We start from the raw sequence: 22,585 nt of genomic DNA, 5'->3' as shown, positions 1-22,585 counted from the left end.
ATATGCATAATATGTATTCCAGCCGTGTCACTTCTGGGAATTAGCCTTAGAGAAACTCTTCTACCAGAACACAGGGAGACCTTTATGAGGATGTGATGACTTTTAAAGTAGGAATTATTACAAAGCAGTTTTCTTTGTAATGGTAAAATAATGCAAACTAAGTATGTAAAAAATGGGTAGATAAATGGTGATGTTAAGTGATTCTTTGCTACTTACTTTATTTTTATTTTTTTTTAAAGATTTTTATATATTTAATTGACACAGCCAGCACACAAGCAGGGGGAGTGGGAGAGGGAGAAGCAGGCTCCAGTGGGCTGACGTGGGGCTGGATCCCAGGACCCTGGGATCATGATCTGAGTAGAAGGTAGACGCTTAACTGACTGAGCCACCCAGGCGCCCCTGCTACTGATTTTGTTGTGCCCGAGTTTTCGCGTCTGAGAGACCACCAAGGAGCCAAGCACCGATGCAATCACACGAGGGTTTATTCGACAAGCTTAAGCTTGGGCCCAAGTATACCAGACACAGTGGAATAGGGACTTGGACCCCGAGGTGACATGCTTAAGCTTGGACCCAAGTATACCCAATGCAGCGGAGTAGGGACTTGGACCCCGAGCTTAGTTAAGGCAGGGGTATTTATGGGTTCCTGTTACTAAAGCAGAGTGGGGGTCTCCGGAACCAAAGCAGGGTGGGGCTTCCTGGAACTAAAGTAAAGTAAGGAAAGTTTAGCCCTTGGGCACAGGGGTCTGAGATGGCTGTACTTAGCTCAGGCTAAACCTGAGGGTGGGATGGCCTTGATTTTTCTCGGCCTCCCCAATTTTAAAGAGAATTGGGGCCGTAGTGTATGTATGTGCAGTTACGTACTTTGCTTTTCTCATGGAATATTGAAGCCTAGCATTTTTTCCCACGCCATTAAATATTTAATGAAAATATGTCTTTAAAGTAGTTGTATGCTTTTTGTTTATATGGATGGATCGTTTTTTACATTTAGTTAATTATGCCCTTGTTTTAGTAGTGGTTTTCATTTTTTCCTGCTTATATTTTCCATGTATTTAAAGGAATGGTCCACATTCTGCCTATTTCCTTAGGATCAGCTACAACTCCTAGTACTATTTTGGACTGATGTTTATGGAGTGCTTACCGTAGGCCATGTACTATGCTCGGCACTGCACATATAATGAATTCACTTAATCCTCGTGTCCGCTCTACGAGGTCAAGACTGGGGCGGGGGGAAAGATGTGGAGGTGCAGAGGAGTTAATTAATTTGCCTACTGTAACTCACTTAGTCAGTGGCGGAGAATTTGAACCAGCTAGTCTGGCTAACAAGTCTGTGCTTTTAACCCAGTGCTATATATTTCTTCTCAGTAGTTACTCTACTTCTGAGAAGGCCCGAGGGCGCAGCCATCTTTAAAGGTTCTTCATACATTTTGCCAGTTGCCTCTTGAAAGGATATTCCCATAAATTGTATTTGTTTGGTTATTTTAATGTTTAAAAAGTCATTCTTTAAATTGTTTAAGCAGTATGTGCTCATGATAAACAGTTCAATAGTACAGAAATGTGTAAGGTTCAAGTTAAAAGGTCCCTCCCCACCCCGGTCATAGCCATTGCTAATACTTGTGTATTAGCTACTTTGCTACATTGCTAATACTTGCGTGTGCTTCTAGAAATTTTTGGGCCTACATAAGTGCATACATAAGTGTATGTATGTGATATATATATTTTTCTCCTAAATGGGATCATATGATTCCTATAATTCTACAGCTTGCTTTTTTTCACTTAATTATGTATCTTGGTTATATGTTAATAAAAGTTTTATTCATTTTGGTTATCTGTCTGTTGTAGTACATAAAACATACCGCATTCTTGGGGCGCCTGGGTAGCTCATTCGATTTAGTGTCTGCCTTGGGCTCAGGTCATGAACTCAGGGTCCTGGGATCGAGCCCCTCATTGGGCTCCCTGCTCAGTGGGAGTCTGCTTCTCCCTCTCCCTCTACTTCTGTCCTCTCTCTCTCTCAAATAAATAAAATCTTTAGAAAAACACTACATTCTTAATGCCATTAGTATACATTAAAAAAGTTATGAGCAGTTATCTTACTTACGAGGTTCCATCTGATTGAGAGAACACTGTTGGATTCAGAGGGAGCCCAAGTGCTACTTTCCATGTTCATTATTGAATAGGAAATGTGATGACGAGAAGGAGGGCAGAGTTTGCAGAATGTGTGTGAGAGTTCGTTCTGCCGTCCTCTTCTCTGGTGGCGTGCTCAGTTGTTTCCTGATGGATCATGCTGACCTCATCGTGCTTCCTGCCAGTCAGCCGTGGAATCAGCCATGTTGTGGTCCAGGCTCCAACCTCTCTCTGCTAGCAGGATGATCTCCCACTTCTTGACCACTCACTGCTTTGCTCAGGTTCCAGGGAGCAATAGCTCAGACACCTACCAGTAGAGTATACCCTCCCTGAGCAGGTAAATCTGTTCAAAGAGCTGCTCAGGTTATATACTGATTTTATATATATATAATATATATATATATATATATATATATATATAAAATATATATATATACACACACGTATATATATATATTTATATTTATATTTAACTGTTGTCTGTATTTACAGTTCTGAATACATGAGAGAACCATTTTATAGTTGAATTTGTATAGGTTTTATATAATACCTTTTTTAAGGCTCTGATCTCTAAATGTAGAAACTCTCTGACTTTCCAATTCTGTCACATCAGGAAGTATCTATTTATAACGTTATTTTGTGGGGAGAGGTGGCATCAGTGATTACATAAGAGTCTCCATTTTGAATCAGAAAATTCCCTGCTAGCCCTTGGTGACTGGGACTAAACCTTACAGGTTCAGTAGAAAGGGCCATACTGTTGCCAGGGCAACTAAAGTTCAAGATCATCTGGTCTCCAGGCAACCTTTTCTAGAGTTGCCTCAAATGCTCTCCCTAGCTTTCTCTGGTGGGGTGGAGGGGGTGTCCCTGCCTGCCTCTAACAGCTTGGGGACCTCAGGAGGAAGAGAGCCCAAGAAAACTGGGAATGATGGGAGGTTTGGATTTTTTTTCTTAAACATTGCATTTTTAAGTGATCTCTACACCTAACATTGGCTCAAACCCATACCCCGAGGTCAAGAGTCCATGCTCTACCGACTGAGCCAACCAGATGCCCCTGAGCTTTGGAATTTTTGGAAGACAAAGACTATGTGGATTAGGTGGCAGTGTCTACACTGGAAAGGAAGGAGGATAATTTCTCTTTACCCTTGTATCTAAAACACACTAACATCAGAGTCTTTTTGTGAAGAGTCGTACTGTTACATTTGCATGCTCTGGCTGATGTCAGTCCTCCTGAGGCCTGTTAGGGTCGCCGTCATTACCGGCCTCCAGCTCTTTCTTGGCTTGTGAGGAAAGTGAGATGCTTTTGTTCCCCAGCAGGGGAGAGGCTGGGGCGCCTGTGTCCGAGTGATGAGGCCGGTTAGCCTGGGAGTTCTTCTCTCGCTGATGTCATAAGAGGTTATGGCTGCCCTGGCCAGTGTAAGCCAGCAGCTTCTGTGTCTAGGGCGGGCGACCCCGGGGGTTCTGTGGGCACATGTGCCATGGGACTCAGCTTGCAGATTGTTCCAGGCCGAGCCTGGAAATCCTTGCTGCCGTTTTTCTGGAGAACTTTCAGAGAATTGAGTCAGGCCGCTTGGAGCAGAAAGAACCTGGGGCCGTCAAGGTACCTGGGCTGCAGTTGTGTATTTGCTGGGGAGTGCCGTCGCCCTGTCTTCAGCCCACCTGGTGACCTCCTGCCACATGGGCTGGTTTCTGAAGGGCGACTTGTACTTAGGTTAGCCTTTCAGTTACCTGTTTAAAAGAAAAAACCCGGGGCTAAAAATACTTTTTTTTTTTTGTTTCCCTTATACCTTTTTAGTAGTTTCTACGTTCCTTAGTGATCTTTTTCCCCTTCCTCTGTTCCCCCATTAGATACATAAGCATCTTTTTTTTCTTTGAGATTTATTTTTATTTTTTTAAAGATTTGTTTATCAGAGAGTGTGTGTGTGTACGTGTGTGTGAAGGGGGAGTAGCAGGCAGAGGGAGAAGCAGGCTCCCCGGTGAGCAAGTAGCCCTATGTGGGGCTCGATCCCAGGACTCTGGGATCATGACCTGAGCTGAAGGCAGGTGCTTAACTGACTGAGCCACCCAGGTGTCCCAAGATTGATTTATTTTTAGAGAGTGAGCGTACTGGCGCACAGATGGGAGAGGGAGAGAGAATCTTATGCAGACTCTGCTGAGTGTGGAGTGCCACATGGGGCTTGGTCTCATGATCTTGAGATTATGACCTGAGCCAGAACCGAGAGTGGGACGCTTAACCGACTCTGGCACCCAGCCGTCCCGATAGGGGAGCATCTTTTTGCAGCTAAATATTCGCCCACTGAGTTCAAGCCCCATGGTAGAACTTATTAAAAAAAAAAAAAGGTTCACCAGCAAATGCAGGAAGCTATGAAGACCAGTGAGCTATTGTGGAAAGGATGGAAAGGAGAGAGGTTCTTAATATCCTATCCCCTGTATTACATTGATTAGGTAGGAGGGTATCTAAGGAAGAAAATAAAATTACCAGCATAAAAATCCAATGAAAATGATGTTAATAATGGCAGTGAATGTTTTCTGAGCTCTTAATTTATGCCACGTGGTCTTCATATGTAAGTTCCATTGACCTTGGCCTTGTAATCCATGAAGATGCCTACTGAGGAAGGTACTACTGGCAGCCTCTTGTTACAGATGAGATAGAGGCACAGAGGGTACAGACTCGCCAGCGACAAGCTGAAATGACTTTGGTGGGGATCTTACGTACTGTATCCATGTCTGCTCTATCTGTATCTGTCAAACGTAGTCCCATCTTTCAATAAATTGATGTATTAGGAAGATAATGCTCTCTTTGCCCACCAGCCCATCCCAGACAGCTGTGCACCCACCTGTTTGAGAACTACAGCCTTAAGAGTTCTCAGTAATTTGGTCAATCAGGGAGCAGCTAGCCCGATACTGGAGAGGGTCTGTGGACATGGGGTGAAGCTTGGCACCGAGGCAAGAGCCAAGGTGAGGAGGGGAGGGCGGGGTTGGTGTGCACATGGGGGCTGGTGCTAGACCACTTCATTCCAGGGGTCCTAGTTGAGAACCTTTTAGGACCTTTGCTAGGAGCAGTGGAGGATACAGAGGTAGGAAACTACTTTCACAGCATGTGTGATCTTGTCTGGGAGGTAGTACCCGTACAGCTGAGCCATGACTTCCTCATTTACCCAATTACTCAGTACGTACTTCAGGTATTGAATAGTCAGTGTTCAGAGAAGGCCGAGTGTGGTATGTCTAGAGTGGTTGGGAAGGCTTCGTGGAAGTGGTGAGACCAAAAAAATTCCTGGAAGGATAGGTCATTTAGAAATAGGACTGGGGCACCTGGGTGGCCCAGTCCATTGAAGGTTCCGACTCTTGGTTTCTGCTCAGGTCTGATAAATCAGGGTTAAGGGATTGACCTCTGTGCCAAGTCTGCTTGAGTCTCTCTCCCTTTCCCTCTGCAACTCCACACTCACCCTCGCATGTGCGCCCTTGATCTCAAATAAATAAATCTTAAAAAAAAAAAAATAGGACAGAGGAGGGCACTAAAGGCTAGTGAGTGATTCTGCTTTTCACTTTTTTTTTTTTTTTAAGATTTTATTTATTTACTTGTCACAGAGAGAGATCACAAGTAGGCAGAGAGGCAGGGAGAGAGAGGGGAAAAGCGGGCTCTCTGCTGAGCAGAGAGCCTGATGCGGGCTCGATCCCAGGACCGTGAGATCATGACCTGAGCCGAAGGCAGAAATTTAACCCACTGAGCCACCCAGGCGCCCCTTGCTTTTCATTCTTATTTATTATTAATATTCCTATGTATATTCATGTATGTCCTCAGTGTTTTCCCTAAGCTAGTCCTCACAGAATACCCCCAAGAGGATAGGACTTACATGTATTATTTGTCAGACCTTTTTTGTTGGTCTGAGTCAAGGATTGCGACCTGCCCGGCCACAGCTGGCAGATCCCGTGCGTGACCCACACAGAAGCTGAGTTGGAACGTGCCTGGGTGTCACGCACCCTCACTTTGACACACTCCTTGCCATTCTTCCTGTCTTATGCCTAAGCTCACTCATCATTGACACCACGTGCCTTTGTCAACACTTGAGTTTGCACCTCGGGATATTAAGATTTCATTGAGAAAAGGAAAAAGAACTTTAACAGGTTCTTGTTAAGTGAAATTCCCTTCAGAGCCTGAGAACCTAGGTTTAAAACCTCATCTGGGGGCACCTGGGTGGCTCAATCAGTTAAGTGTCTGCCTTCGGCTCAGGTTGTGATCCCAGGATCCTGGGATCGAGCCCCGCTTCGGGCTCCCTGCTTCTCCCTCTCCTATTCCCCCTGCTCGTGTTCCCGCTCTTGCTGTCTCTCTCTCTCTGTCAAATAAAATCTTGAAAGACAAAAAAACACAAAACCCAAAACCCCTAGTCTGCTCTTTTTCCAAATCTCCTCTTAAATTTTCTTTTGCCTTTTTACTAAAGGAAGTAACATCTTGTCTTTCTGTTATAGGCCACTTTACTTTCTCTTACCCCTGAATAGCCCATGGCTGCCTCAGAATGGGAGACTGAAACTTGCATGCATATGTTGATATATAAAGCCTGAAAAGGCCATTTCCCTTTAATTTATGTAACTTTTCCCCACTGCATATGAGTAAGGGCCTGCTGGGAAGAAATCAGCTTGAAGGACACTTTCCGTGTATAAAGTAGTGAATGAGAACAGAGGTCTAGAAGTGGAAGCTTTCTTTCAACATAAAATTTTCAGTTTGCTTTTGCAAGTACTTTATCTTTCTTCTTGGCATTTATTTTGGCTGTTTGCTGTCTTTTAGGTTACTGTTGTTGATAAAAGACTGCCAAACACTACAATAATTCTTCCTTGTTTTATGGCTGATGACTTTTTTCTACATCAAGTTAGTTCTGTGGCCCTAGTAAACCCCCAAAGAGCGCCTGTGGTTAGAACTGGGATAGAAGCCCAGGGAACTCCCAGCTCACCATTCACCTCTGCCTCCCTTGGACTTAAAGATGAGGCCTCTTCTCTGCTCTCCGATTCTTGGTTCCAGCTTTAAAGGATGAAGTGGGCATGAGTCATTATCTGTGGTGGTTTTGCATGAAAGACTGAGTGTGTGAGGTGTTTATAACCTCCGAGGTAATTAAGAGAGCACAGTAATGTTGCTGGCTTCCCTCTGATGTCCGGGGGAATGGGCTGGTTCTTCCTGAGGTTTCCTGTGGTGAGGATGGGTGCAGCTTGGGCCAAGAAGGTCATGGGTAAGGAGCAGAAGCGTTGGGGTGTCCCTCCCAGCGGTGGAGCCTGTAGGAAAGAAGCCAGCGACGAGGGGACCTTAGAAAGGCAAGTAGCGGGAGGGGCAGAGCACGGGGCTCTCTGCCAAGCACCTTCATGTGTCGCCTTCCCTCCTCGGCAGGCCCTGAGTGACCGCTTCAGCGGTGAGATCCCCGATGACCAGATGGCGCACAGCTCCTTTTTCCCAGATGAATACTTCACCTGCTCCTCCTTGTGCCTCAGCTGTGGGTAAGTGAGGCCTGGCCACCTCGGGCAGAGACGGAGAATTCAGACTTCAGTGTGTGTGCAGATCCCCTAGGGTCTGGCTGAGTTACAGATTCTGAATTACGGGTGGGCTGGGGTCTGAGAAGGTGCATTTCCAACAAGTTCCCCGGTGATCCCGGTGGTCGGGGGACCACACTTCGAGGTTGCAAGGGATTCTGGGATACATGGCTATGAAGTGTTCTCTGAAGATCCCGACCTGGTTTAGATATGAAATTGGCTGGCTTCTGGCTTGGGCGGTGTTTACTGCAGAAAACCTTAGGTTGCTTTGTTTTTTTACGTTTCTCCTACCAAGACTTTGAATTGTAGTCATTCCCTTGCTTAACTCAACATTTGCCAGCCTGGAGTGTGCAAAGCTCTGTGGTAGGTGGCAGTCCCGGGTGATTCCTTTCACTGTGAGGGTTAGCCTCTTAGAGCATCTTTAGAATTCTCTCCAGGGAGCTTTAAAACTCTCAAGGCCGGGACCTCAGTTCCAAGGATGCTCACTTAACAGAGCTGGGGTCGGGCCCTTGTCTTGGTGTCCTTGAAAGGGTCCTTAGATGATTCTTGTGTGTTGAGGACATTGAGTTAAGGCCGTGCTCCTCAAGCCCTAATCTGTGTGTGCATCACCTTGGGGTTTTGGTGAAATGCAGGTTCTGCATCAGCGGGCCTGGCTGTGATTGTAGTTTTGACAAACCTCCTGGTGACGCTGGTGCTCAGTTTGATTCTCACCGTTGAGCACGTGTCAGAAAACCCTGATGGATATGTTAAAACACGTCATTGGGCCTTGCTCCCCCCCAGTTTCCGATTCAGTGGGTCTGATGTGGGGCCTGTGAGTTTGCATTTCTGGTATGCTCCCGGGTAATGCTGATGTTGCTGATTGGGGCCACACTTTGAGGATCGCTGGATTAATTCGAACTGTTGGCGGTATTAAATCACAATCTGGTGGCTTGTCTAATGGAGCTCAGGGGACTTAAAGGCAGTGTGTCGGTGAGATCGCGGTCTCTGGGTCCTGTAGACACTTCCCTACCCTTCAGCCCTCTTCCCCATTGAATTGTCTTTACTCCAATCAGGACCACTGCCCCACATTGTCCACGTGTATCCTTCTAGAGCCTTTATTGTGAATGGTCTTTCTGCATGGAACCCTATATGCAGGCTACCTGCTGGGCACTGAACTGCCACCACCTTGGCTCTGGATTTCTAAAAAGGATTTGGCTTTTAGAGTCTACGGTCTGGGCTGGGGAGAGCTAAGGATTATGTTGGGGAGGAAAGTGGGATATTAGTTGCCAGTGTGACTTCTTACTTTCCTTTTTAGTTTACCCCACAGCCCAGCATGAGGGGCTTAGGCTTTGTTGGATCATTACTTTTCCATTCTGACAGCCTCACCAGGGTTTCCAGAGCTTTCCCTTCTATCATAGCGAAATTCTAAAGTCTTGCTCTCTGTTTTTGCATTGTCAGGATGGCAGAGCGCACTGTTTATTTGGAAGGTTTTCTTGTTCAGCTTAAGCCTCCTCTTAATACACTGCCAAATTTTGGAGGCTGGTTTTGTTTTATATCTTGGCAGCCTGTTCTGGTTAAACTTCCCATTTTGTGCTTTTTTGGATTGGGGGGTTTCCTGAGCGCCATTCAGGTTTTCTCTCCTGTCAGGGTGGTGCCTTCTGGCTCCTCCGTTTCTGCTGTGGGACCACGTGATTTTTCCCAGGAAGAGAGTCCTCCCTGTCTTCTCCTTTCTCCTCACACAAGGGTTAACAGTGGCCACGTCTCTGTAGTGCTGCCCGGTCTCGTAGAAGAGAGGCATGTGGATTTCTGAACCCCACACGGCACCTGCTGTGCTCAGGATTTGGGGCCCAGTACATAACCAAGGTCTGGTGTTGGCCCCGTGTCCGGCTCAGGGTCCCAGTCCCCTGTGTCAGTGTCAGGGGCTCCTTTAGCCACGTCACTGTCAGCTTTTGGGCTTCACTTAGGGCTGGATGTAAGAACAGCATGAATCATGGGAAAGAAGGAGTCCCTCACGAAGCCAAGAGCCGCTGTCGATACGCCCACCAGTATGACAACCGCGTTTATACCTGCAAGGTGAGTGCTCTGCTCCAGCAGCTGGCTCGCTGCCCTGCTCTGCTTTTGGGAAAGACTAGGGGCCACCCTCTCCCGCTTCCCGAAGTATTTGATGTTTAGATGGAGTGTATCTGGGACTTCTCTCCAGCTCTCACCAGAGGAACTCCCATGCCTCCGTTGCTGGGACCCCTTGGTTCGTTTGTTAATTTCCCAGCCTACCTTCCCTGTGTTCCGTGGAGCCTGTATGCCGGGGGCATGTACACGGACTGTTCGTTCTTCTCCAGAGCAGGAGTGCTCTGCGGGAACCCCGTCTAATGGATTTTTGGTGGCGGGCGTAAATTACAGCTCTGTTTCGGGTCTCAGGATGGGTCCACATTCAGTTCATGATCTTTTAGGGCACTGGCTTTTTTAGGGAAATGCCCCTTCCTCTGATGTGAACTCAGGGTCTGCAGACCTTGGTATGGTTTGTGGGGAGGGGGCTGGCCAGGGTGACGAAGGGGTCAGGGGGTCTGGTGCACAGAGAAGAAGCTGGCAGAATGCTCCATGTTTCAGGCCTGCTATGAGAGAGGCAAGGAGGTCAGCGTAGTGCCCAAGACATCTGCTTCCACTGACTCCCCCTGGATGGGTCTCGCAAAATATGCCTGGTCTGGGTGAGTTTCAACGGGGACGATGTAGCTGGGGGTTGTCGGTGTGTTGGTCTGCCAGGCACCTGGCCGGGTAACATTATCTGTTTACTTTCCTTGCAGGTACGTGATCGAGTGTCCCAACTGCGGCGTGGTCTACCGTAGCCGGCAGTACTGGTTTGGGAACCAGGATCCCGTGGATACAGTGGTCCGGACGGAGATTGTGCACGTGTGGCCTGGAGTAAGAGCTGCTCCATTTTTCTTCTTGTATCATTCAGTTATTCGTGTGTATGGAGGAGTGGAGCTTGTGTAGAATTAAGGTTAACCTTGAATTTTAAAATACATTGGTGGTTTAGGGAGGCAGGATCCAGAGAGCCTTTTCTTGTTCTAGACCCTTAATTATTTCTTCTTGCCTAAACACTAGAAGCACAACTTTATTTATTTTTAATTAAAAAATTTTTTTATTTTTTAAGGATTGTTTATTTATTTATTTAACAGAGAAATCACAAGTAGGCAGAGAGGCAGGCAGAGGGGGAGGGGGAAGCAGGCCCCCTGCAGAGCAGAGAGCCTGATGTGGGGCTTGATCCCAGGACCCTGAGATCACAACCTGAGCTGAAGGCAGAGGCTTAACCCACTGAGCCACCCAGGCACCCCATAGAAGCACAACTTTATTTATTTATTTTTAATTATTATTATTATTTTTTTTAGATTTTATTTATTTATTTGACAGAGATCACAAGTAGGCAGAGAGGCAGGCAGAGAGAGAGGAAGGGAAGCAGGTTCCCTGCTGAGCAGAGAACCCGATGCGATGCGGGGCTCAATCCCAGGACCCTGGGATCATGACCTGAGCCGAAAGCAGAGGCTTTAACCCACTGAGCCACCCAGGCGCCCCAAAGCACAACTTTAAATAAAACTAAAAGTTGACCTATTGTTATACTGCCTTAGCAAATAGGATTTTTTCATATTCTCATTTCCACATGCAGATTTTTCCAATTTTCACATTGCTTCAGTTTTTTACTATCAAAATGCTATAGTGATATTCTTTATGTGAGAAATCCTCTGTTCCAGAAAATTCTCTTGCCGTATATTTAAGAAGTGGGATTACTGTCAACCCTTACAATTTTTAAATTTGACTTTTGAATTCAAGATACTGGAAAAACAAATCTGTTTGGAGGCACAGTGTGGTGCTCTCATTCTTACTGGTAAATCACAACACACCCCAAACCTTTTCTCTTTGTAGAAAAAAGAGGAGTGGTTTTCTTGAAGGGACTTATCTTATTTGGTGCTGTTCCCCTTGCTGGGTGACTCCTAAAGGTACCAGTCAGCCCGACAGGCCTACCTGCAGAACCATCTTGAGCTTTTCTGGGGCCACTGATTCCCATAAACTGAAGAGTTCCGGGCACCTGGGTGGCTCAGTTGGTTGAGCAACTGCCTTCCACTCAGGTCATGATCCCAGAGTCCCGGGATCGAGTACCGCATTGGGCTCCCAGTGCCACGGGGAGTCTGTTTTTCCCCTTTCATGCTTTTTCTCTCAAATAAACTTAAAAAAAAACCAAACAAAAAAAAAAACCAAACCCCAAAACTGAAGAGTTCCTTATTGTTTTGTTCTTCTCTCCAGTGTCCAGTCCCACCAAAATGTGTTTCTGTGCTATAGTCTCATTCTGGAGCCCACCCTGCTGGCACAGTGGGCCAGGCCATCCTGTCCCCAGGACTTAATGTGGCCTTGACTAGTATAATTTTCTCTCTACACCGTTTCTATGTCATTTGAATTTGGGTCTGTGTTCTTTCTTGTGAATGCTGTTGTCTCTGTGGTTAGATAGGTGTAGTCTAAGAAAGCAGTGATATCCTAGACCCCTTTTAGGCCACATTCCTTGTGGTCCTTGGGATTAGGGGATGCAGGCCCCTCCCCTTCTGTTCGTTCACTCAGTCATTATGTCAACCCAAGTATTGGTTGATTACTATGTGCCCAGAATTGAACCTGATGCTTTAAAAATACAAGATCGAAAAAGGTAGGTTATTATATTTAGAGAGCTTGGTCTAATAGCAAGTCGAATACATAAATAGGTACTGTTTTTACACATGGAAACAGGATTCCTGACAACGTATAGGTACTAGAGGAACCCAAGAGGGAGGGCTCCTAACCCAGCCTGGGGTGGGGGGCTTCCTGAAGGAGCTGCCATTTTACTCGAGTATCTCTTGGATTGTACATCTCACTTATGGGCAGGTAAGGCCTGAATTGAACAGTTGTGCACCAGGTCTTATGGTTGCCTCGAAGGGAGTGAGTCAGTAATGTGTGGTTGGGTGCGATTCTGTCTAGAAGCCGGAGGGATTCTTCGTCTGTTCCCCTTCTTCTCTGCCAGGGAGTTTGTGGTTCTGAGTTGGCCATTGATGAGTGTACACCTCACCTGAGTGAGCCCCCCCCCCCCCCACTTTACTCCCTTCGCTCAGAGCATGATGGGAGCCTGCATTCTCCTTTCAGACTGATGGATTTCTGAAGGATAACAACAATGCTGCCCAGCGCCTCTTGGATGGGATGAACTTCATGGCCCAGTCGGTGTCTGAGCTTAGCCTTGGGCCCACCAAGGCCGTGACTTCCTGGCTGACAGACCAGATTGCCCCTGCGTACTGGAGGCCCAACTCCCAGATCCTGGTACGGTGCGGCAGGATGCCGCTGCCTCCCTGGCATGGCCTATTCTGCTGGTGCCATTTTGCCGTGTCCTAAGCTTGCTCTGTGAGGGAGGCCCGGGAGTTCTCTTTCAGTCAGGTTAGCTCCCAGCACGCTAGAAAGGGCAGGGCATGAGAGGCAGCCAGTGTTCTCTTGCCCATTGATGTCTCTTTGTTACTTTGTGGTTAATCTCTTTTTGGTGGGTTCTAGTTCCTTTGCCTCCGAGGCCTAGTTCTTTATTGGTTAGATGTCTGAGGTTGTAGATTCACAGTCTGGAGGAAACGGGGCATTTAGAGGGCATGTGTCTTGGTTCATGAATCTCTGCAGTAGCTACAGCAAGGGGGCCCCCAGCTTGGGCCCACACGCTTTGTGACAGGAAGCTTGCACTTCACCAACTTCCCAAAGGCTCTTTCGAGAAGCCGTGGAAAAAAGTAAATTCTCATTGGTCTTCTGGCTAGCCTTAGTGTAGTCTTTTCTGAGAACGCTGTGACTCAGCCAGATAGACTTGAGGGGGCTTTCCAGACTTCTTGGAAGAAATGGGTCACAGCTGGGCTTCATGGGTGCACTCTTCATGAGGGGAGGCCTCAGGTTCTCTCCATGACTGCTGTTGGGGTCCTGCCGTTCTCAGTAGCATTGGTGGGGGCAGGGGGGAATCCTCCCCTGGGTCTTGCTGGCTTTCTCAGTCCATTGAAATGAATAACGTCTGCCTTTGTTTGTTTTGGGCTTGGAACAGAGCTGCAACAAATGCGCTACATCCTTTAAAGATAATGACACCAAGCATCACTGCCGGGCCTGTGGGGAGGGCTTCTGTGACAGCTGCTCGTCCAAGACCCGGCCAGTGCCTGAGCGGGGCTGGGGCCCTGCGCCTGTGAGGGTGTGTGACAACTGCTACGAAGCCAGGAATGTTCAGTTAGGTAACGTGGGGCCCAGGAGCCTGTAGGGGTGGAGGGTGCCCTCTCTCCTTGGCCTGGGGTCCTGGGAAGTGGACTCCCACATGCCTCACCCTGTTCCTCACCCAGTCACTCTAATGAGGGCAGCTGCTCCCTTGGTCCTTGGTGTTCTCTAAGCTCTTTGTTAACAGAGTCCTAGGGGTTCGAGTTGTGGGCAGGGGTTTACCCTGTCCTGTGTTAGCAGACATGGCTTAGACTGGGTCTTTTTTCTGGAGAAGGTCCTTGATCACGCTCCTAGAACCTTTCTGGCTTTCCCTGAAAGGTAGGTTATAAAACGGCTCCAGAGGGTTGAGGTCAAGGACTGACAGAGCTTACTCGGTGTCAGGGTCTGACCTGACTCCCAGCCCAGACCCTTGCCGTCATTGCAGGGCAGCAAGCACCGGGTTATCCTGGGAGAAGAATCCAGAAGCACTCTGCTTTCAGCCCCTCAGTTTTCCATTTGGGAAATGACTAAGAGGTGACGGCTTTTCCTTTCTCACTGTCTACAGATGTGACTGAGGCACAGGCTGATGATGAAGGTGGGACGCTGATCGCTCGGAAGGTGGGCGAGGCCGTGCAGAGCACTTTGGGAGCCGTGGTGACAGCCATTGACATACCGCTAGGTGGGTGTAGCATATGTGGGATGAGGGGTTTCAGAGTACCCTGGGCTGTCCTTGTGTCAGAGCCTTGCTGACCAGAAATTTGTATTTGCTTGCTTTTGCTGGAAACCTTAGCGGTTTCATGTTTAATCCTGGAGGCCATCTGTTACACTATCCATTGCTGCATAAGGAGCTTCCTGAAAATGTAAAGGCTTGAAACAGTGCCATTTTATCATGTCTTACAACTTCGAGTCAGGAAGGGTAATTATTCCGGTCTAGGGGGCATTGCTGGAGTTACCACCTGATACTCCAGTATGGCAGCCTGACCTGTCTCGAGGAGCCAAGCCAACCTCGCTTACATGCTGGGCACCCCTCCGTGTGTTCTCCAGGCCTCTCTACATGGTTTCTCCAGGGGTCGTTGGATTTGGTACATGGGGCTTAGGACTCTTAAAAGCTAATATCCCAGAAGACAGGAAATGGAAGCCACCAGTGTCTTGAAGATCTGGGCCTGGAAATGGTACTCATGCTATAGACTCCTGGAGACACAAAGACTGCCTGCATTTGAAGGAGGGGGCAGGAGTGTCAGAGAATTTGTGGGTCTTTAATCTACCACACCAGCTGCGCTGCTACTCACTGATCCTTATTCACCTCTAGATGTGAAGGGTGCTTGTAACTAGGAGGGCCCGAGGGAGGGGAGGGGAAACCCACCAGTCTGTGGAAGGCTTGGGCGCTGTTGGCTGGGCCTGGGGTGTTTCTGCCCATTACAGGGGAGCAACCAGAGGCTCCCGGGTGGCTGGTGATGAAAATCACTTGGATCCGATTTACCATCCTTGTGGCTTAAGGGTGAGCAGATGATGAACTTTGGACTCAAGGGTGCTGGAATAGATTTGCCCAGGCTTGAAGTGCAGGTTGCATCTGCTCTCAGGGGTGCCTGATTCCTGGGCTCACCAAGGGCTCACCTGCTCCACGCTCGCTCCTGTTGGGTCCCAGGTCAGTGTGTTAGACTTGTCACGCTATTTCTTGTAATCCCTGTAAGTGCTCTTGAACGTGAGCTGTTGAAGAGGAGGAAGCCAAGGCCCAGAGAAGTTAGGTAACCTCTCTCGATCCTGTAGCCGCTAATCAGCATGTGCTCAGTGGAACCGTGATTTGCGTGAAGAGATGTCCTGACTCCCAGAGTCTGGGCTGCTTTTATCATTATTCCAGTGTTTTTTTTTTTTTTTTTTTTTTTAAGATTTTGTGTATTTGAGAGAGAGTGTGAGCACAAGCAGGGGGAGTGGCAGAGGGAGAGGGAGAAGCACATCCTCCGTGGAGCTGGGAGCCCAGGCCCTTGGGATCTCGACCTGAGCCGCCGGCAGCTGTTCACCAACTGAGCGGGCCAGGTGGCCCGACTCCAGTGGTGTTTATGCAGCTGTGCTCCGGGATCGCCTGTGAACTCGATAGACACGCAGATCTCAGCACGTAGGCCCCGGCTCCAGATCTCCTGACCTGCATGGCGTGGGGTGCAGGCCAGGTGTATGCATGTTTTAAAAGCTCTGTAGGTGAGGGGTGCCTGGGTGGTGCCGTCTCCTTAAGACTTTCTCCCTCTCCCTTTGCCTCCCTCCCCCGCACGTGCTCTCGAATCTTCACAAACCAACCAGCCCCTTAGGCAGTCGTGTGTGCAGTAGGACCACGAGCCCGCGAAGAGTCTGAGGGCGCCTTCTTGGCCCGAGGAGTGGTGGTTGGGGGCTCGGGGCGCACGGCTCCCCACGGCACGCCCATTGGTGTTGTCTCCACCACAGGGCTGGTGAAGGACGCAGCCAGGCCAGCGTACTGGGTGCCCGACCATGAGATCCTGCACTGCCACAGCTGCCGGAAGGAGTTCAGCATCAAGCTTTCCAAGCACCACTGCCGGGCCTGCGGACAGGGCTTCTGTGACGAGTGCTCCCATGACCGCCGGGCTGTCCCTTCTCGAGGCTGGGACCATCCTGTCCGAGTCTGCTTTAACTGCAATAAAAAGCCCGGTGACCTTTAACCCCAGCTCCCTCTCCGCGTCCTTCACAATTCCTTAGGTTCTCAGGGTTAGAAACAGAAGTCTCGTTGAGGTTGTCCGTCCTCTCGGGCACCTGTCACGGTGTGTGTCCTCTGCTCTTCCTGGCGTGAGGGGTGGGGCAGGTGGCCAGCTGGGGGCGGGGGGCGGTGAGCCTGGCAGCCGGAGGTGTGAACCCCTCAGGGCAGGGGAACTGAGCAGCTTATAGCAAAGGGGAATGAACCTGAATCCGTTGCATTTATTTCAGTTAGAAATAATAAAGATCTAAATATACGTGTAGATACATCTGAAGGGAACGTGGAGCATATTCAGGGTGCTGCTGGCTCTGACGACTTTGCACAGTCTGTCCCCAGCACAGGGACAAGGTGGCCATGGCCGCAGGTCTTCCCTACAGAACAGAGCCAGGCACAGAGCCGCTGTGTTGCTAGTCACCTTTTGCTTCTTCTCTGTGAGCCTTTGAAGCCTCTCCTTTCCTTGCCTTTTCCCAGGTACCTCTTGCTTGGAAGGGCCGGAAAGGAACCTCCGGGGGCCGCCTGGGGCAGGGTCCCTATCCTAGGCCTAGGCCTATATCAGAGACTACCCAACTTAGTGTGCAGGTCACCAGAGTGGGTGGAGGGTGAGGGGTAGGGTCCTTGGCCCCGAGTACTGGGGAGCGCGCAGGAGGAAACCGGCCTTCCCCAGCTGGGTTTCCTATTTCTTGACGCTTCTGTGTCCGCTTGGCTTTCCCGGAGGCCACCCCCTGCCCCCAAGTAGAGCACCTGCTTCCTTCCTCTCTGCCCTTGCGAGCCCACCATCTGCTTCTGAGTGTTGCACTAGGATTTTTATTGCTTATTTTGAAGTGTCTTAATTCTTTGTTCCCTGATATACGCCCCCTCTGGCCGTCGGAGGGGCGATGTGCGAATCTTCCAGGGAAACAGCGCACCGAATGGACTCTTAGTTGTTTCAGATGCATATAAATACTTCAACGGATCATTAAGAAAAAATTCTCTCTGGTTCTTGCAAGAGAAGTCAAGTGAACTTTGGTTTCTCACCAAGAGCCGGGACTTCCATCTCTCGTGACTGGAAAGAGACTGTTGTGCTGATCCTGTCATCGGGGCGGATTTTATCTTCAGTGGCCACACACGAAGAATTAAATGCGACCTAGGTCTCGGCAGAACTGGTGGGTGGGCTGAGCTTCAGGGAGGGGAGTAGCAGTCAGTCCTGGCATGAGAGTCCGTGCGTCGGGAGCCCTGGCACGCGTTGGTCCCTCGCAGACCTGCGTCCGTTTTGCCTCCTGCGGCCCAGGGACTCAGGCCCTACTCCAGTACTGTGTATTCTCAAATTCGCCATTATAAAGCAATCTTCCTGCTGAATACGGACTGTGCTCTTTCCTTTAACTTCCTCAGTAGACCTTGCCTCTTTCTAGTCAATAGGAAAGTAGCTGGTGGCTTTCAGAGCAGAAGCCAAGCGAGAGGGATGTTTCTGGGGTGGTAATATTTGACCTCTAATACCTCAGTCTGTTATCCTAACAGGAGCTTGGAAAAAAGCAGCTGTGATGGGGTTTTCATCTCACGATGTTGGGCTGTTTCCCCCCAGCTCTTAGATTGCCTACTCCAGCTGTTTGCTAACTGGGAACTTGGAGGCTGTTCCTTTAGAGGGTACTAACAGATGCTCACAGAACTTTCTGGTGGTGAGGGCTCCATGCGTGGAGTGGGACCTGGCCGTGCCGTGGTCCTGCCCTTGGGCTCGTCATCAGAGCTTTCCCCAGCAGAGGTGGCCACTGGCTGTAGGGCCGGGGAGCCCTGTCAGCCTGGCCCTGAGTAGGGCCGCCTTGTGTCAGACGGCCGCTGCCTGGTGACTTGTGTGCTCGGTGTCACTGGGGTAGCTGTGTTGCCTCAGGCCATGGGGAGTCCTCACAGAAGCGTTAAGTGTTGCTACTGACCTAGAGGAACCATTGGAAAAACTGTTCTCTACCTTTGTATCTGTTGGTTCCCTCTTCATTCCCTTGCCCTGCCTTCTGTTTGACCCCCTTCTCTATTTGACCGTCCTCCATGGTCTCCTCCTCCTCGTGGGCACAGACACTCGTCTTCGTCCTTTCCCTTCCTCCTTGCTCTGTTTTTCCCCCTGACTTTTCCTGTCCCGCTCCCATCCCTTTCATCTTTATCAACTGCTCTTTGGGTGAGTGGAGCAGAGGGGTGCATGCGTGGTGGTGGCCCGTGTCAGACCTGGCCATCTGTCCCATTGTCGTGTGGCGGCACCCCTGAGCACGAGTCAGCTGGGCCACGTAGGAATGATGCGGAATAGCCTGTGTGCCCTCCCTGGACACTACTCAGTGACTAAGAAGAGAGTAAAGAAAGAGAACCGACCCAGGGTGGAAGTAACAGAATGTTCGCTTTTCTTGCCCTACACATCCAATCCCAGCCTCAACTAAAGGGCTTAAAACCAGCTAAACTGAGGATGAGAACAATGGCTTAAGCTATCGAACAATGATAATACACATTTCCATTTGATGAATCTTCTGAAATTGAACTATGATCAACCAGTGCCCAGATGAAGAAACAGAATATGATTGCAACCCCAGAAACTGCCGGCCCCGCAGGCCCCCACCCGGAGAGCCCTCTATTCTGACCTCTAATAGTGCAGATTAATTCCCTCCCCGATTAAGGGGGTGGCTGCGTAAAGGCTTTAATAAATCACCTGGCTGGCTCAGTCAGAAGAGCGTGCAACTCTTGATCTCAGGGCCATGAGTTTGAGCCCCATGTTGGGCATAGAGATTACTTAAAAAAAAAAAAAAAAATTGCAGTTTGAAAGACTTGCTCCGAGGTGGAGGTCGTCACTGGTGAAGTGCTTGGGGGGCTAGGATGGAAGGCTTCAGCTGGCTGAGAACCAAGCAGTCTCCTGAGTGATGGGACCCAGGAGGACCCTCCTGTATCCCTTGGGTTCCGCTCTGCTGGATTAAGTTCCAACACATGGGTGCCAGGTACAGTGCTGGGACTGAATATGTTTGGTATTCTCACAACCACACTGGAAGGGAGGGAGTGGTGTCCATGTTTTACAGCTGAAGACACTGGCTCAGAGAAGTTCTGGAAGCCCAGGGCTGCCTGGCCATTGAGACTCGAAGCTGGGGTTTGACTTCAGGTGAGCCTGAAAGCCGCACTGTCCCCTGCCCAGACAGTGCAAGGTGGCACTTCTCGTAAATTTCTGTGGGTTGTGATTTCTGCATTTCCAGATATGGCACTGACCTTATCCTAAGAGAAAAGGTACCTGCTCTGTTACATCAGGAGGGCTTAGCTTTTATACCTGCTGCTCCTGGTAGAGTACTACTTCCCTTTCACTAAAACGTTACAGACAGACTGGCTTAAAGATGAAGCAAGCTGATCTCCCCTGTACCACTGGAGCTCAGCTTCTCGTTGTTAAAAAACGGTCATGTTTTCCACCTTGTTTGCATTTTCAGTTTCAGAGCTGCCATCAACCAGGGGGAGAAGACTGAACCCATATGGCCGCCTGTTAAATTACACCTAGTGCAACTTTTTCCTTTTTTTATACCTGGGAAACTCAGACTTAGGAGCACTGAAGTACAGATGGTGTGGGGGTACATGGGGTTCGAGAAGCTGCAGTTTAGGGATCTGCTCATATGACCAACGCCATCTTTGAAGCTGCCATTTATAGACAACGAGCATATCTTTCTGGGTCTGGTGGACTTTGATGGAGCCCAACAGTCTGTAATGCCAGTCCTGGGGACTTCATGCACTGCTGTGGGTTCAGCCGCCCGACCTTACCCTTAACTCCAGCCTGAATTGCTCTCAAGGCTCTGGCTTCTCCATCTCTGGACATCTTGCTTCCATTTCCAAGACACCCTGTCACCGGGGTTCAGGCAGCTCCGGGGTCTTGGCAGTGTTTATATCTGGGTGCCTTTGCTTATATCACAGGTTTTGCAGAGAAAGTCCTTTTTGCTATAGGGCTTTTAATTCAAGTGAAGCTGGGAGTGCACGTGGGTGGGTGGATGTCAGGAACAAGCCGGGAGATGGAGCAAAGACAGGCCAACCAGTCCAGAGGTCACTTGTAGAACACAGAGTTGGCTAGTTTTAAGAGGACAGAAGGGAGAATTAACGTCGAACTGAACCCAAGATCTTAACGTTCAGAGTGAAAGAAGTCCCATTCTGCCAAGCCCAAAAGGCCTAACAGATCCCAGAGTTGAACAGGAGAGTCTGCTGGCTTTTCCACTTACTAGCAGACCTGGGCCAGTCCCTTTCCTTTTTTCTTCTTCAGTATATTGGAGCGACCATCACATACTTCACAGGGTAGTAAGAATGAAAAGGCAATGATGCTGGCAAAGCTAAGCTTTCGGGAGGTTTCTGAGACTTAATAGTGGGACTTTGACAGATGGAAAAGAGGAGAGTCCGGCTTGCTTTGAGGCTCAGGTGAGGAAGGCTCTTGAAACATTTGTGTCCTGAGACCAGGCAGGAGGAGGAAATGGTCCAAAAGGGGCAAGGCACAGATGATCCAATCTCAAGTGGCCACACATTTTATTCTGAGGCACAATCTACTGAACACAGGGACCCAGGAAGATCGCTCTCATGGCAGGGGCCATGCGATGGGTAGCCTCAAGAGGCAGACAGGAATGGGCGCAGACGCATTAGCAGACACAGAAGGAAGGAGAGATGGAATTTGGCCTGCAGGTGTTTCCAGAGACGGTTGTGGGAAATTTTGACCAGGACAGATCCTGAGCTCACAGATAAGTGGGGCTAACTTGGTTGGGGGACACTTCTGGGTGGTTACACAGCAAGATGGTGTGAAGCGGGTGTTTATCTTGTGGGCATTTGTGATAACCAGTGATAACCAGTGCTGCTGTCCTCTCAGCCGTTTACAAGGCTACAAGCCAGCAAACATCAGGCCACTTAGGGAGGAGTTCGTCATAGGTCAGCACTGCTGTCCCATCGCCTGCTCATTTGCATTTTGTTGTCACCTGTGAACAGGGCGAAACTCCCTAATAGATGTGCAGGTGAGAAATGTTTCATCCAGGCTGTGTAACGTACTCATCTTTGGGACACTGTTAAAAAGCAAACTTCGCTTCTAAGAAGCGAAGTTTGGCTTTTCTTAGAACCTAGACCAGATGTTAGAAGTGACTGCTAACCAGAGATCAAGAATTTTGCTGTTCAGAGGTTTTAAAGAACCACTCTCTCCTTTTTAAAAAGCCTAGGAGAAATAAAAAATGGTTGACAACTGTATCTGCCTAACAAGGAGCTTGGGCGAGGACAGAGGTGTTGAGGTTAGAGGGTATGTGGGGACAGGGCCATCACAGCAGAACTCACTACTATTCTCCTGAGTAGTCCTTTTCCCTTCAGTGTTTGGGGAGGGATCAGAATCGCACGAGGAAGCCACCCATGGGCGCTTAGCTCCATAGAAACAATACAGAACCGTGAGGGAAACTGCATTAGGTGGTCAAGACTGGCAATTTAAAATTGCACATCCTGTAATGAACTTGTACATCGTGATCACCTAGAACATGTGGAGACAAAAGTGAGTGGATGTTAGTTAGGTTCATGATCAGCAGCTCTGCTTGTGTCTTGAGCAGGGGCATGCCACCAGAATTGATCCAAAAGTGACAGTGACAGTGGCCCCCTTGCCCCTTTGAGTATATGGGTATTTCCTGAGACTTCTGCACAGGCCAGGATGCCGGGGCTGCAGAGATAACAGGAGCCAAATCCGAAGGACTAAACGCCTACGGATCCTGGTTAATTAGCAAGCTTCTTAGCATCACTGAGGACCAGAAAGTGCACTTAAGTGGTGATTCACCACCAGGGGCTGTTAGCGCTGCGCACTTAACGGCAGCACCAAGCCACTTCCTGACTTCTCTACGGCACTCGCTGGGATAGTGACCGGAGGAGCAGGAGCCCCTGGGAACGAGGTCTCAGGCCTCTATGCTGAACAGGTCTGTGATCTGACACAAGTCGATGTCTCTGTGCCCAGCCTTCCCCACCTGTAAGGCGATGCTAATAATTTTTACATTACTCCTGCTGGGCCACATTTATGGGTTGTTACAAAGATCAAGTAAGATGGGAGGGAAGTTCTTTACAAAATGTGAGGTATTAAAAATATTT

The 22,585-nt window shown here is 49.0% G+C and overlaps 1 protein-coding gene across 3 annotated transcripts in view; it reads left to right on the top strand.

Moving 5' to 3' along the window:
* Positions 1-17,857, top strand: part of ZFYVE1 (zinc finger FYVE-type containing 1) — a 56,726-nt gene extending 38,869 nt beyond the window's left edge. Inside the window, exons 1-9 of one of the 3 annotated variants that reach the window (XM_032837531.1) lie at positions 2,926-3,053; positions 7,493-7,599; positions 9,576-9,684; positions 10,216-10,313; positions 10,410-10,527; positions 12,766-12,936; positions 13,685-13,865; positions 14,390-14,503; positions 16,258-17,857. In XM_032837531.1, the coding sequence (XP_032693422.1) occupies positions 7,535-7,599; positions 9,576-9,684; positions 10,216-10,313; positions 10,410-10,527; positions 12,766-12,936; positions 13,685-13,865; positions 14,390-14,503; positions 16,258-16,490 (1,089 nt within the window). In that variant the 5' untranslated portion in view covers positions 2,926-3,053; positions 7,493-7,534 and the 3' untranslated portion in view covers positions 16,491-17,857. Of the gene's footprint in view, positions 1-2,925; positions 3,054-3,531; positions 3,719-7,492; positions 7,600-9,575; positions 9,685-10,215; positions 10,314-10,409; positions 10,528-12,765; positions 12,937-13,684; positions 13,866-14,389; positions 14,504-16,257 lie in introns of those variants that run through there. The other 2 variants (XM_032837530.1, XM_032837529.1) reach the window with 2 other exon arrangements.
* Positions 17,858-22,585: the final 4,728 nt, after the last annotated feature.

This window comes from Lontra canadensis, unplaced genomic scaffold (assembly GCF_010015895.1).
Source record: "Lontra canadensis isolate GAN:19392208 unplaced genomic scaffold, GSC_riverotter_1.0 scaffold98, whole genome shotgun sequence".
NCBI lineage: Eukaryota > Metazoa > Chordata > Mammalia > Carnivora > Mustelidae > Lontra > Lontra canadensis.
The sequence above is the reverse complement of the archived record's forward strand: the minus strand, read 5'-3'. Positions and strand labels throughout refer to the sequence as shown.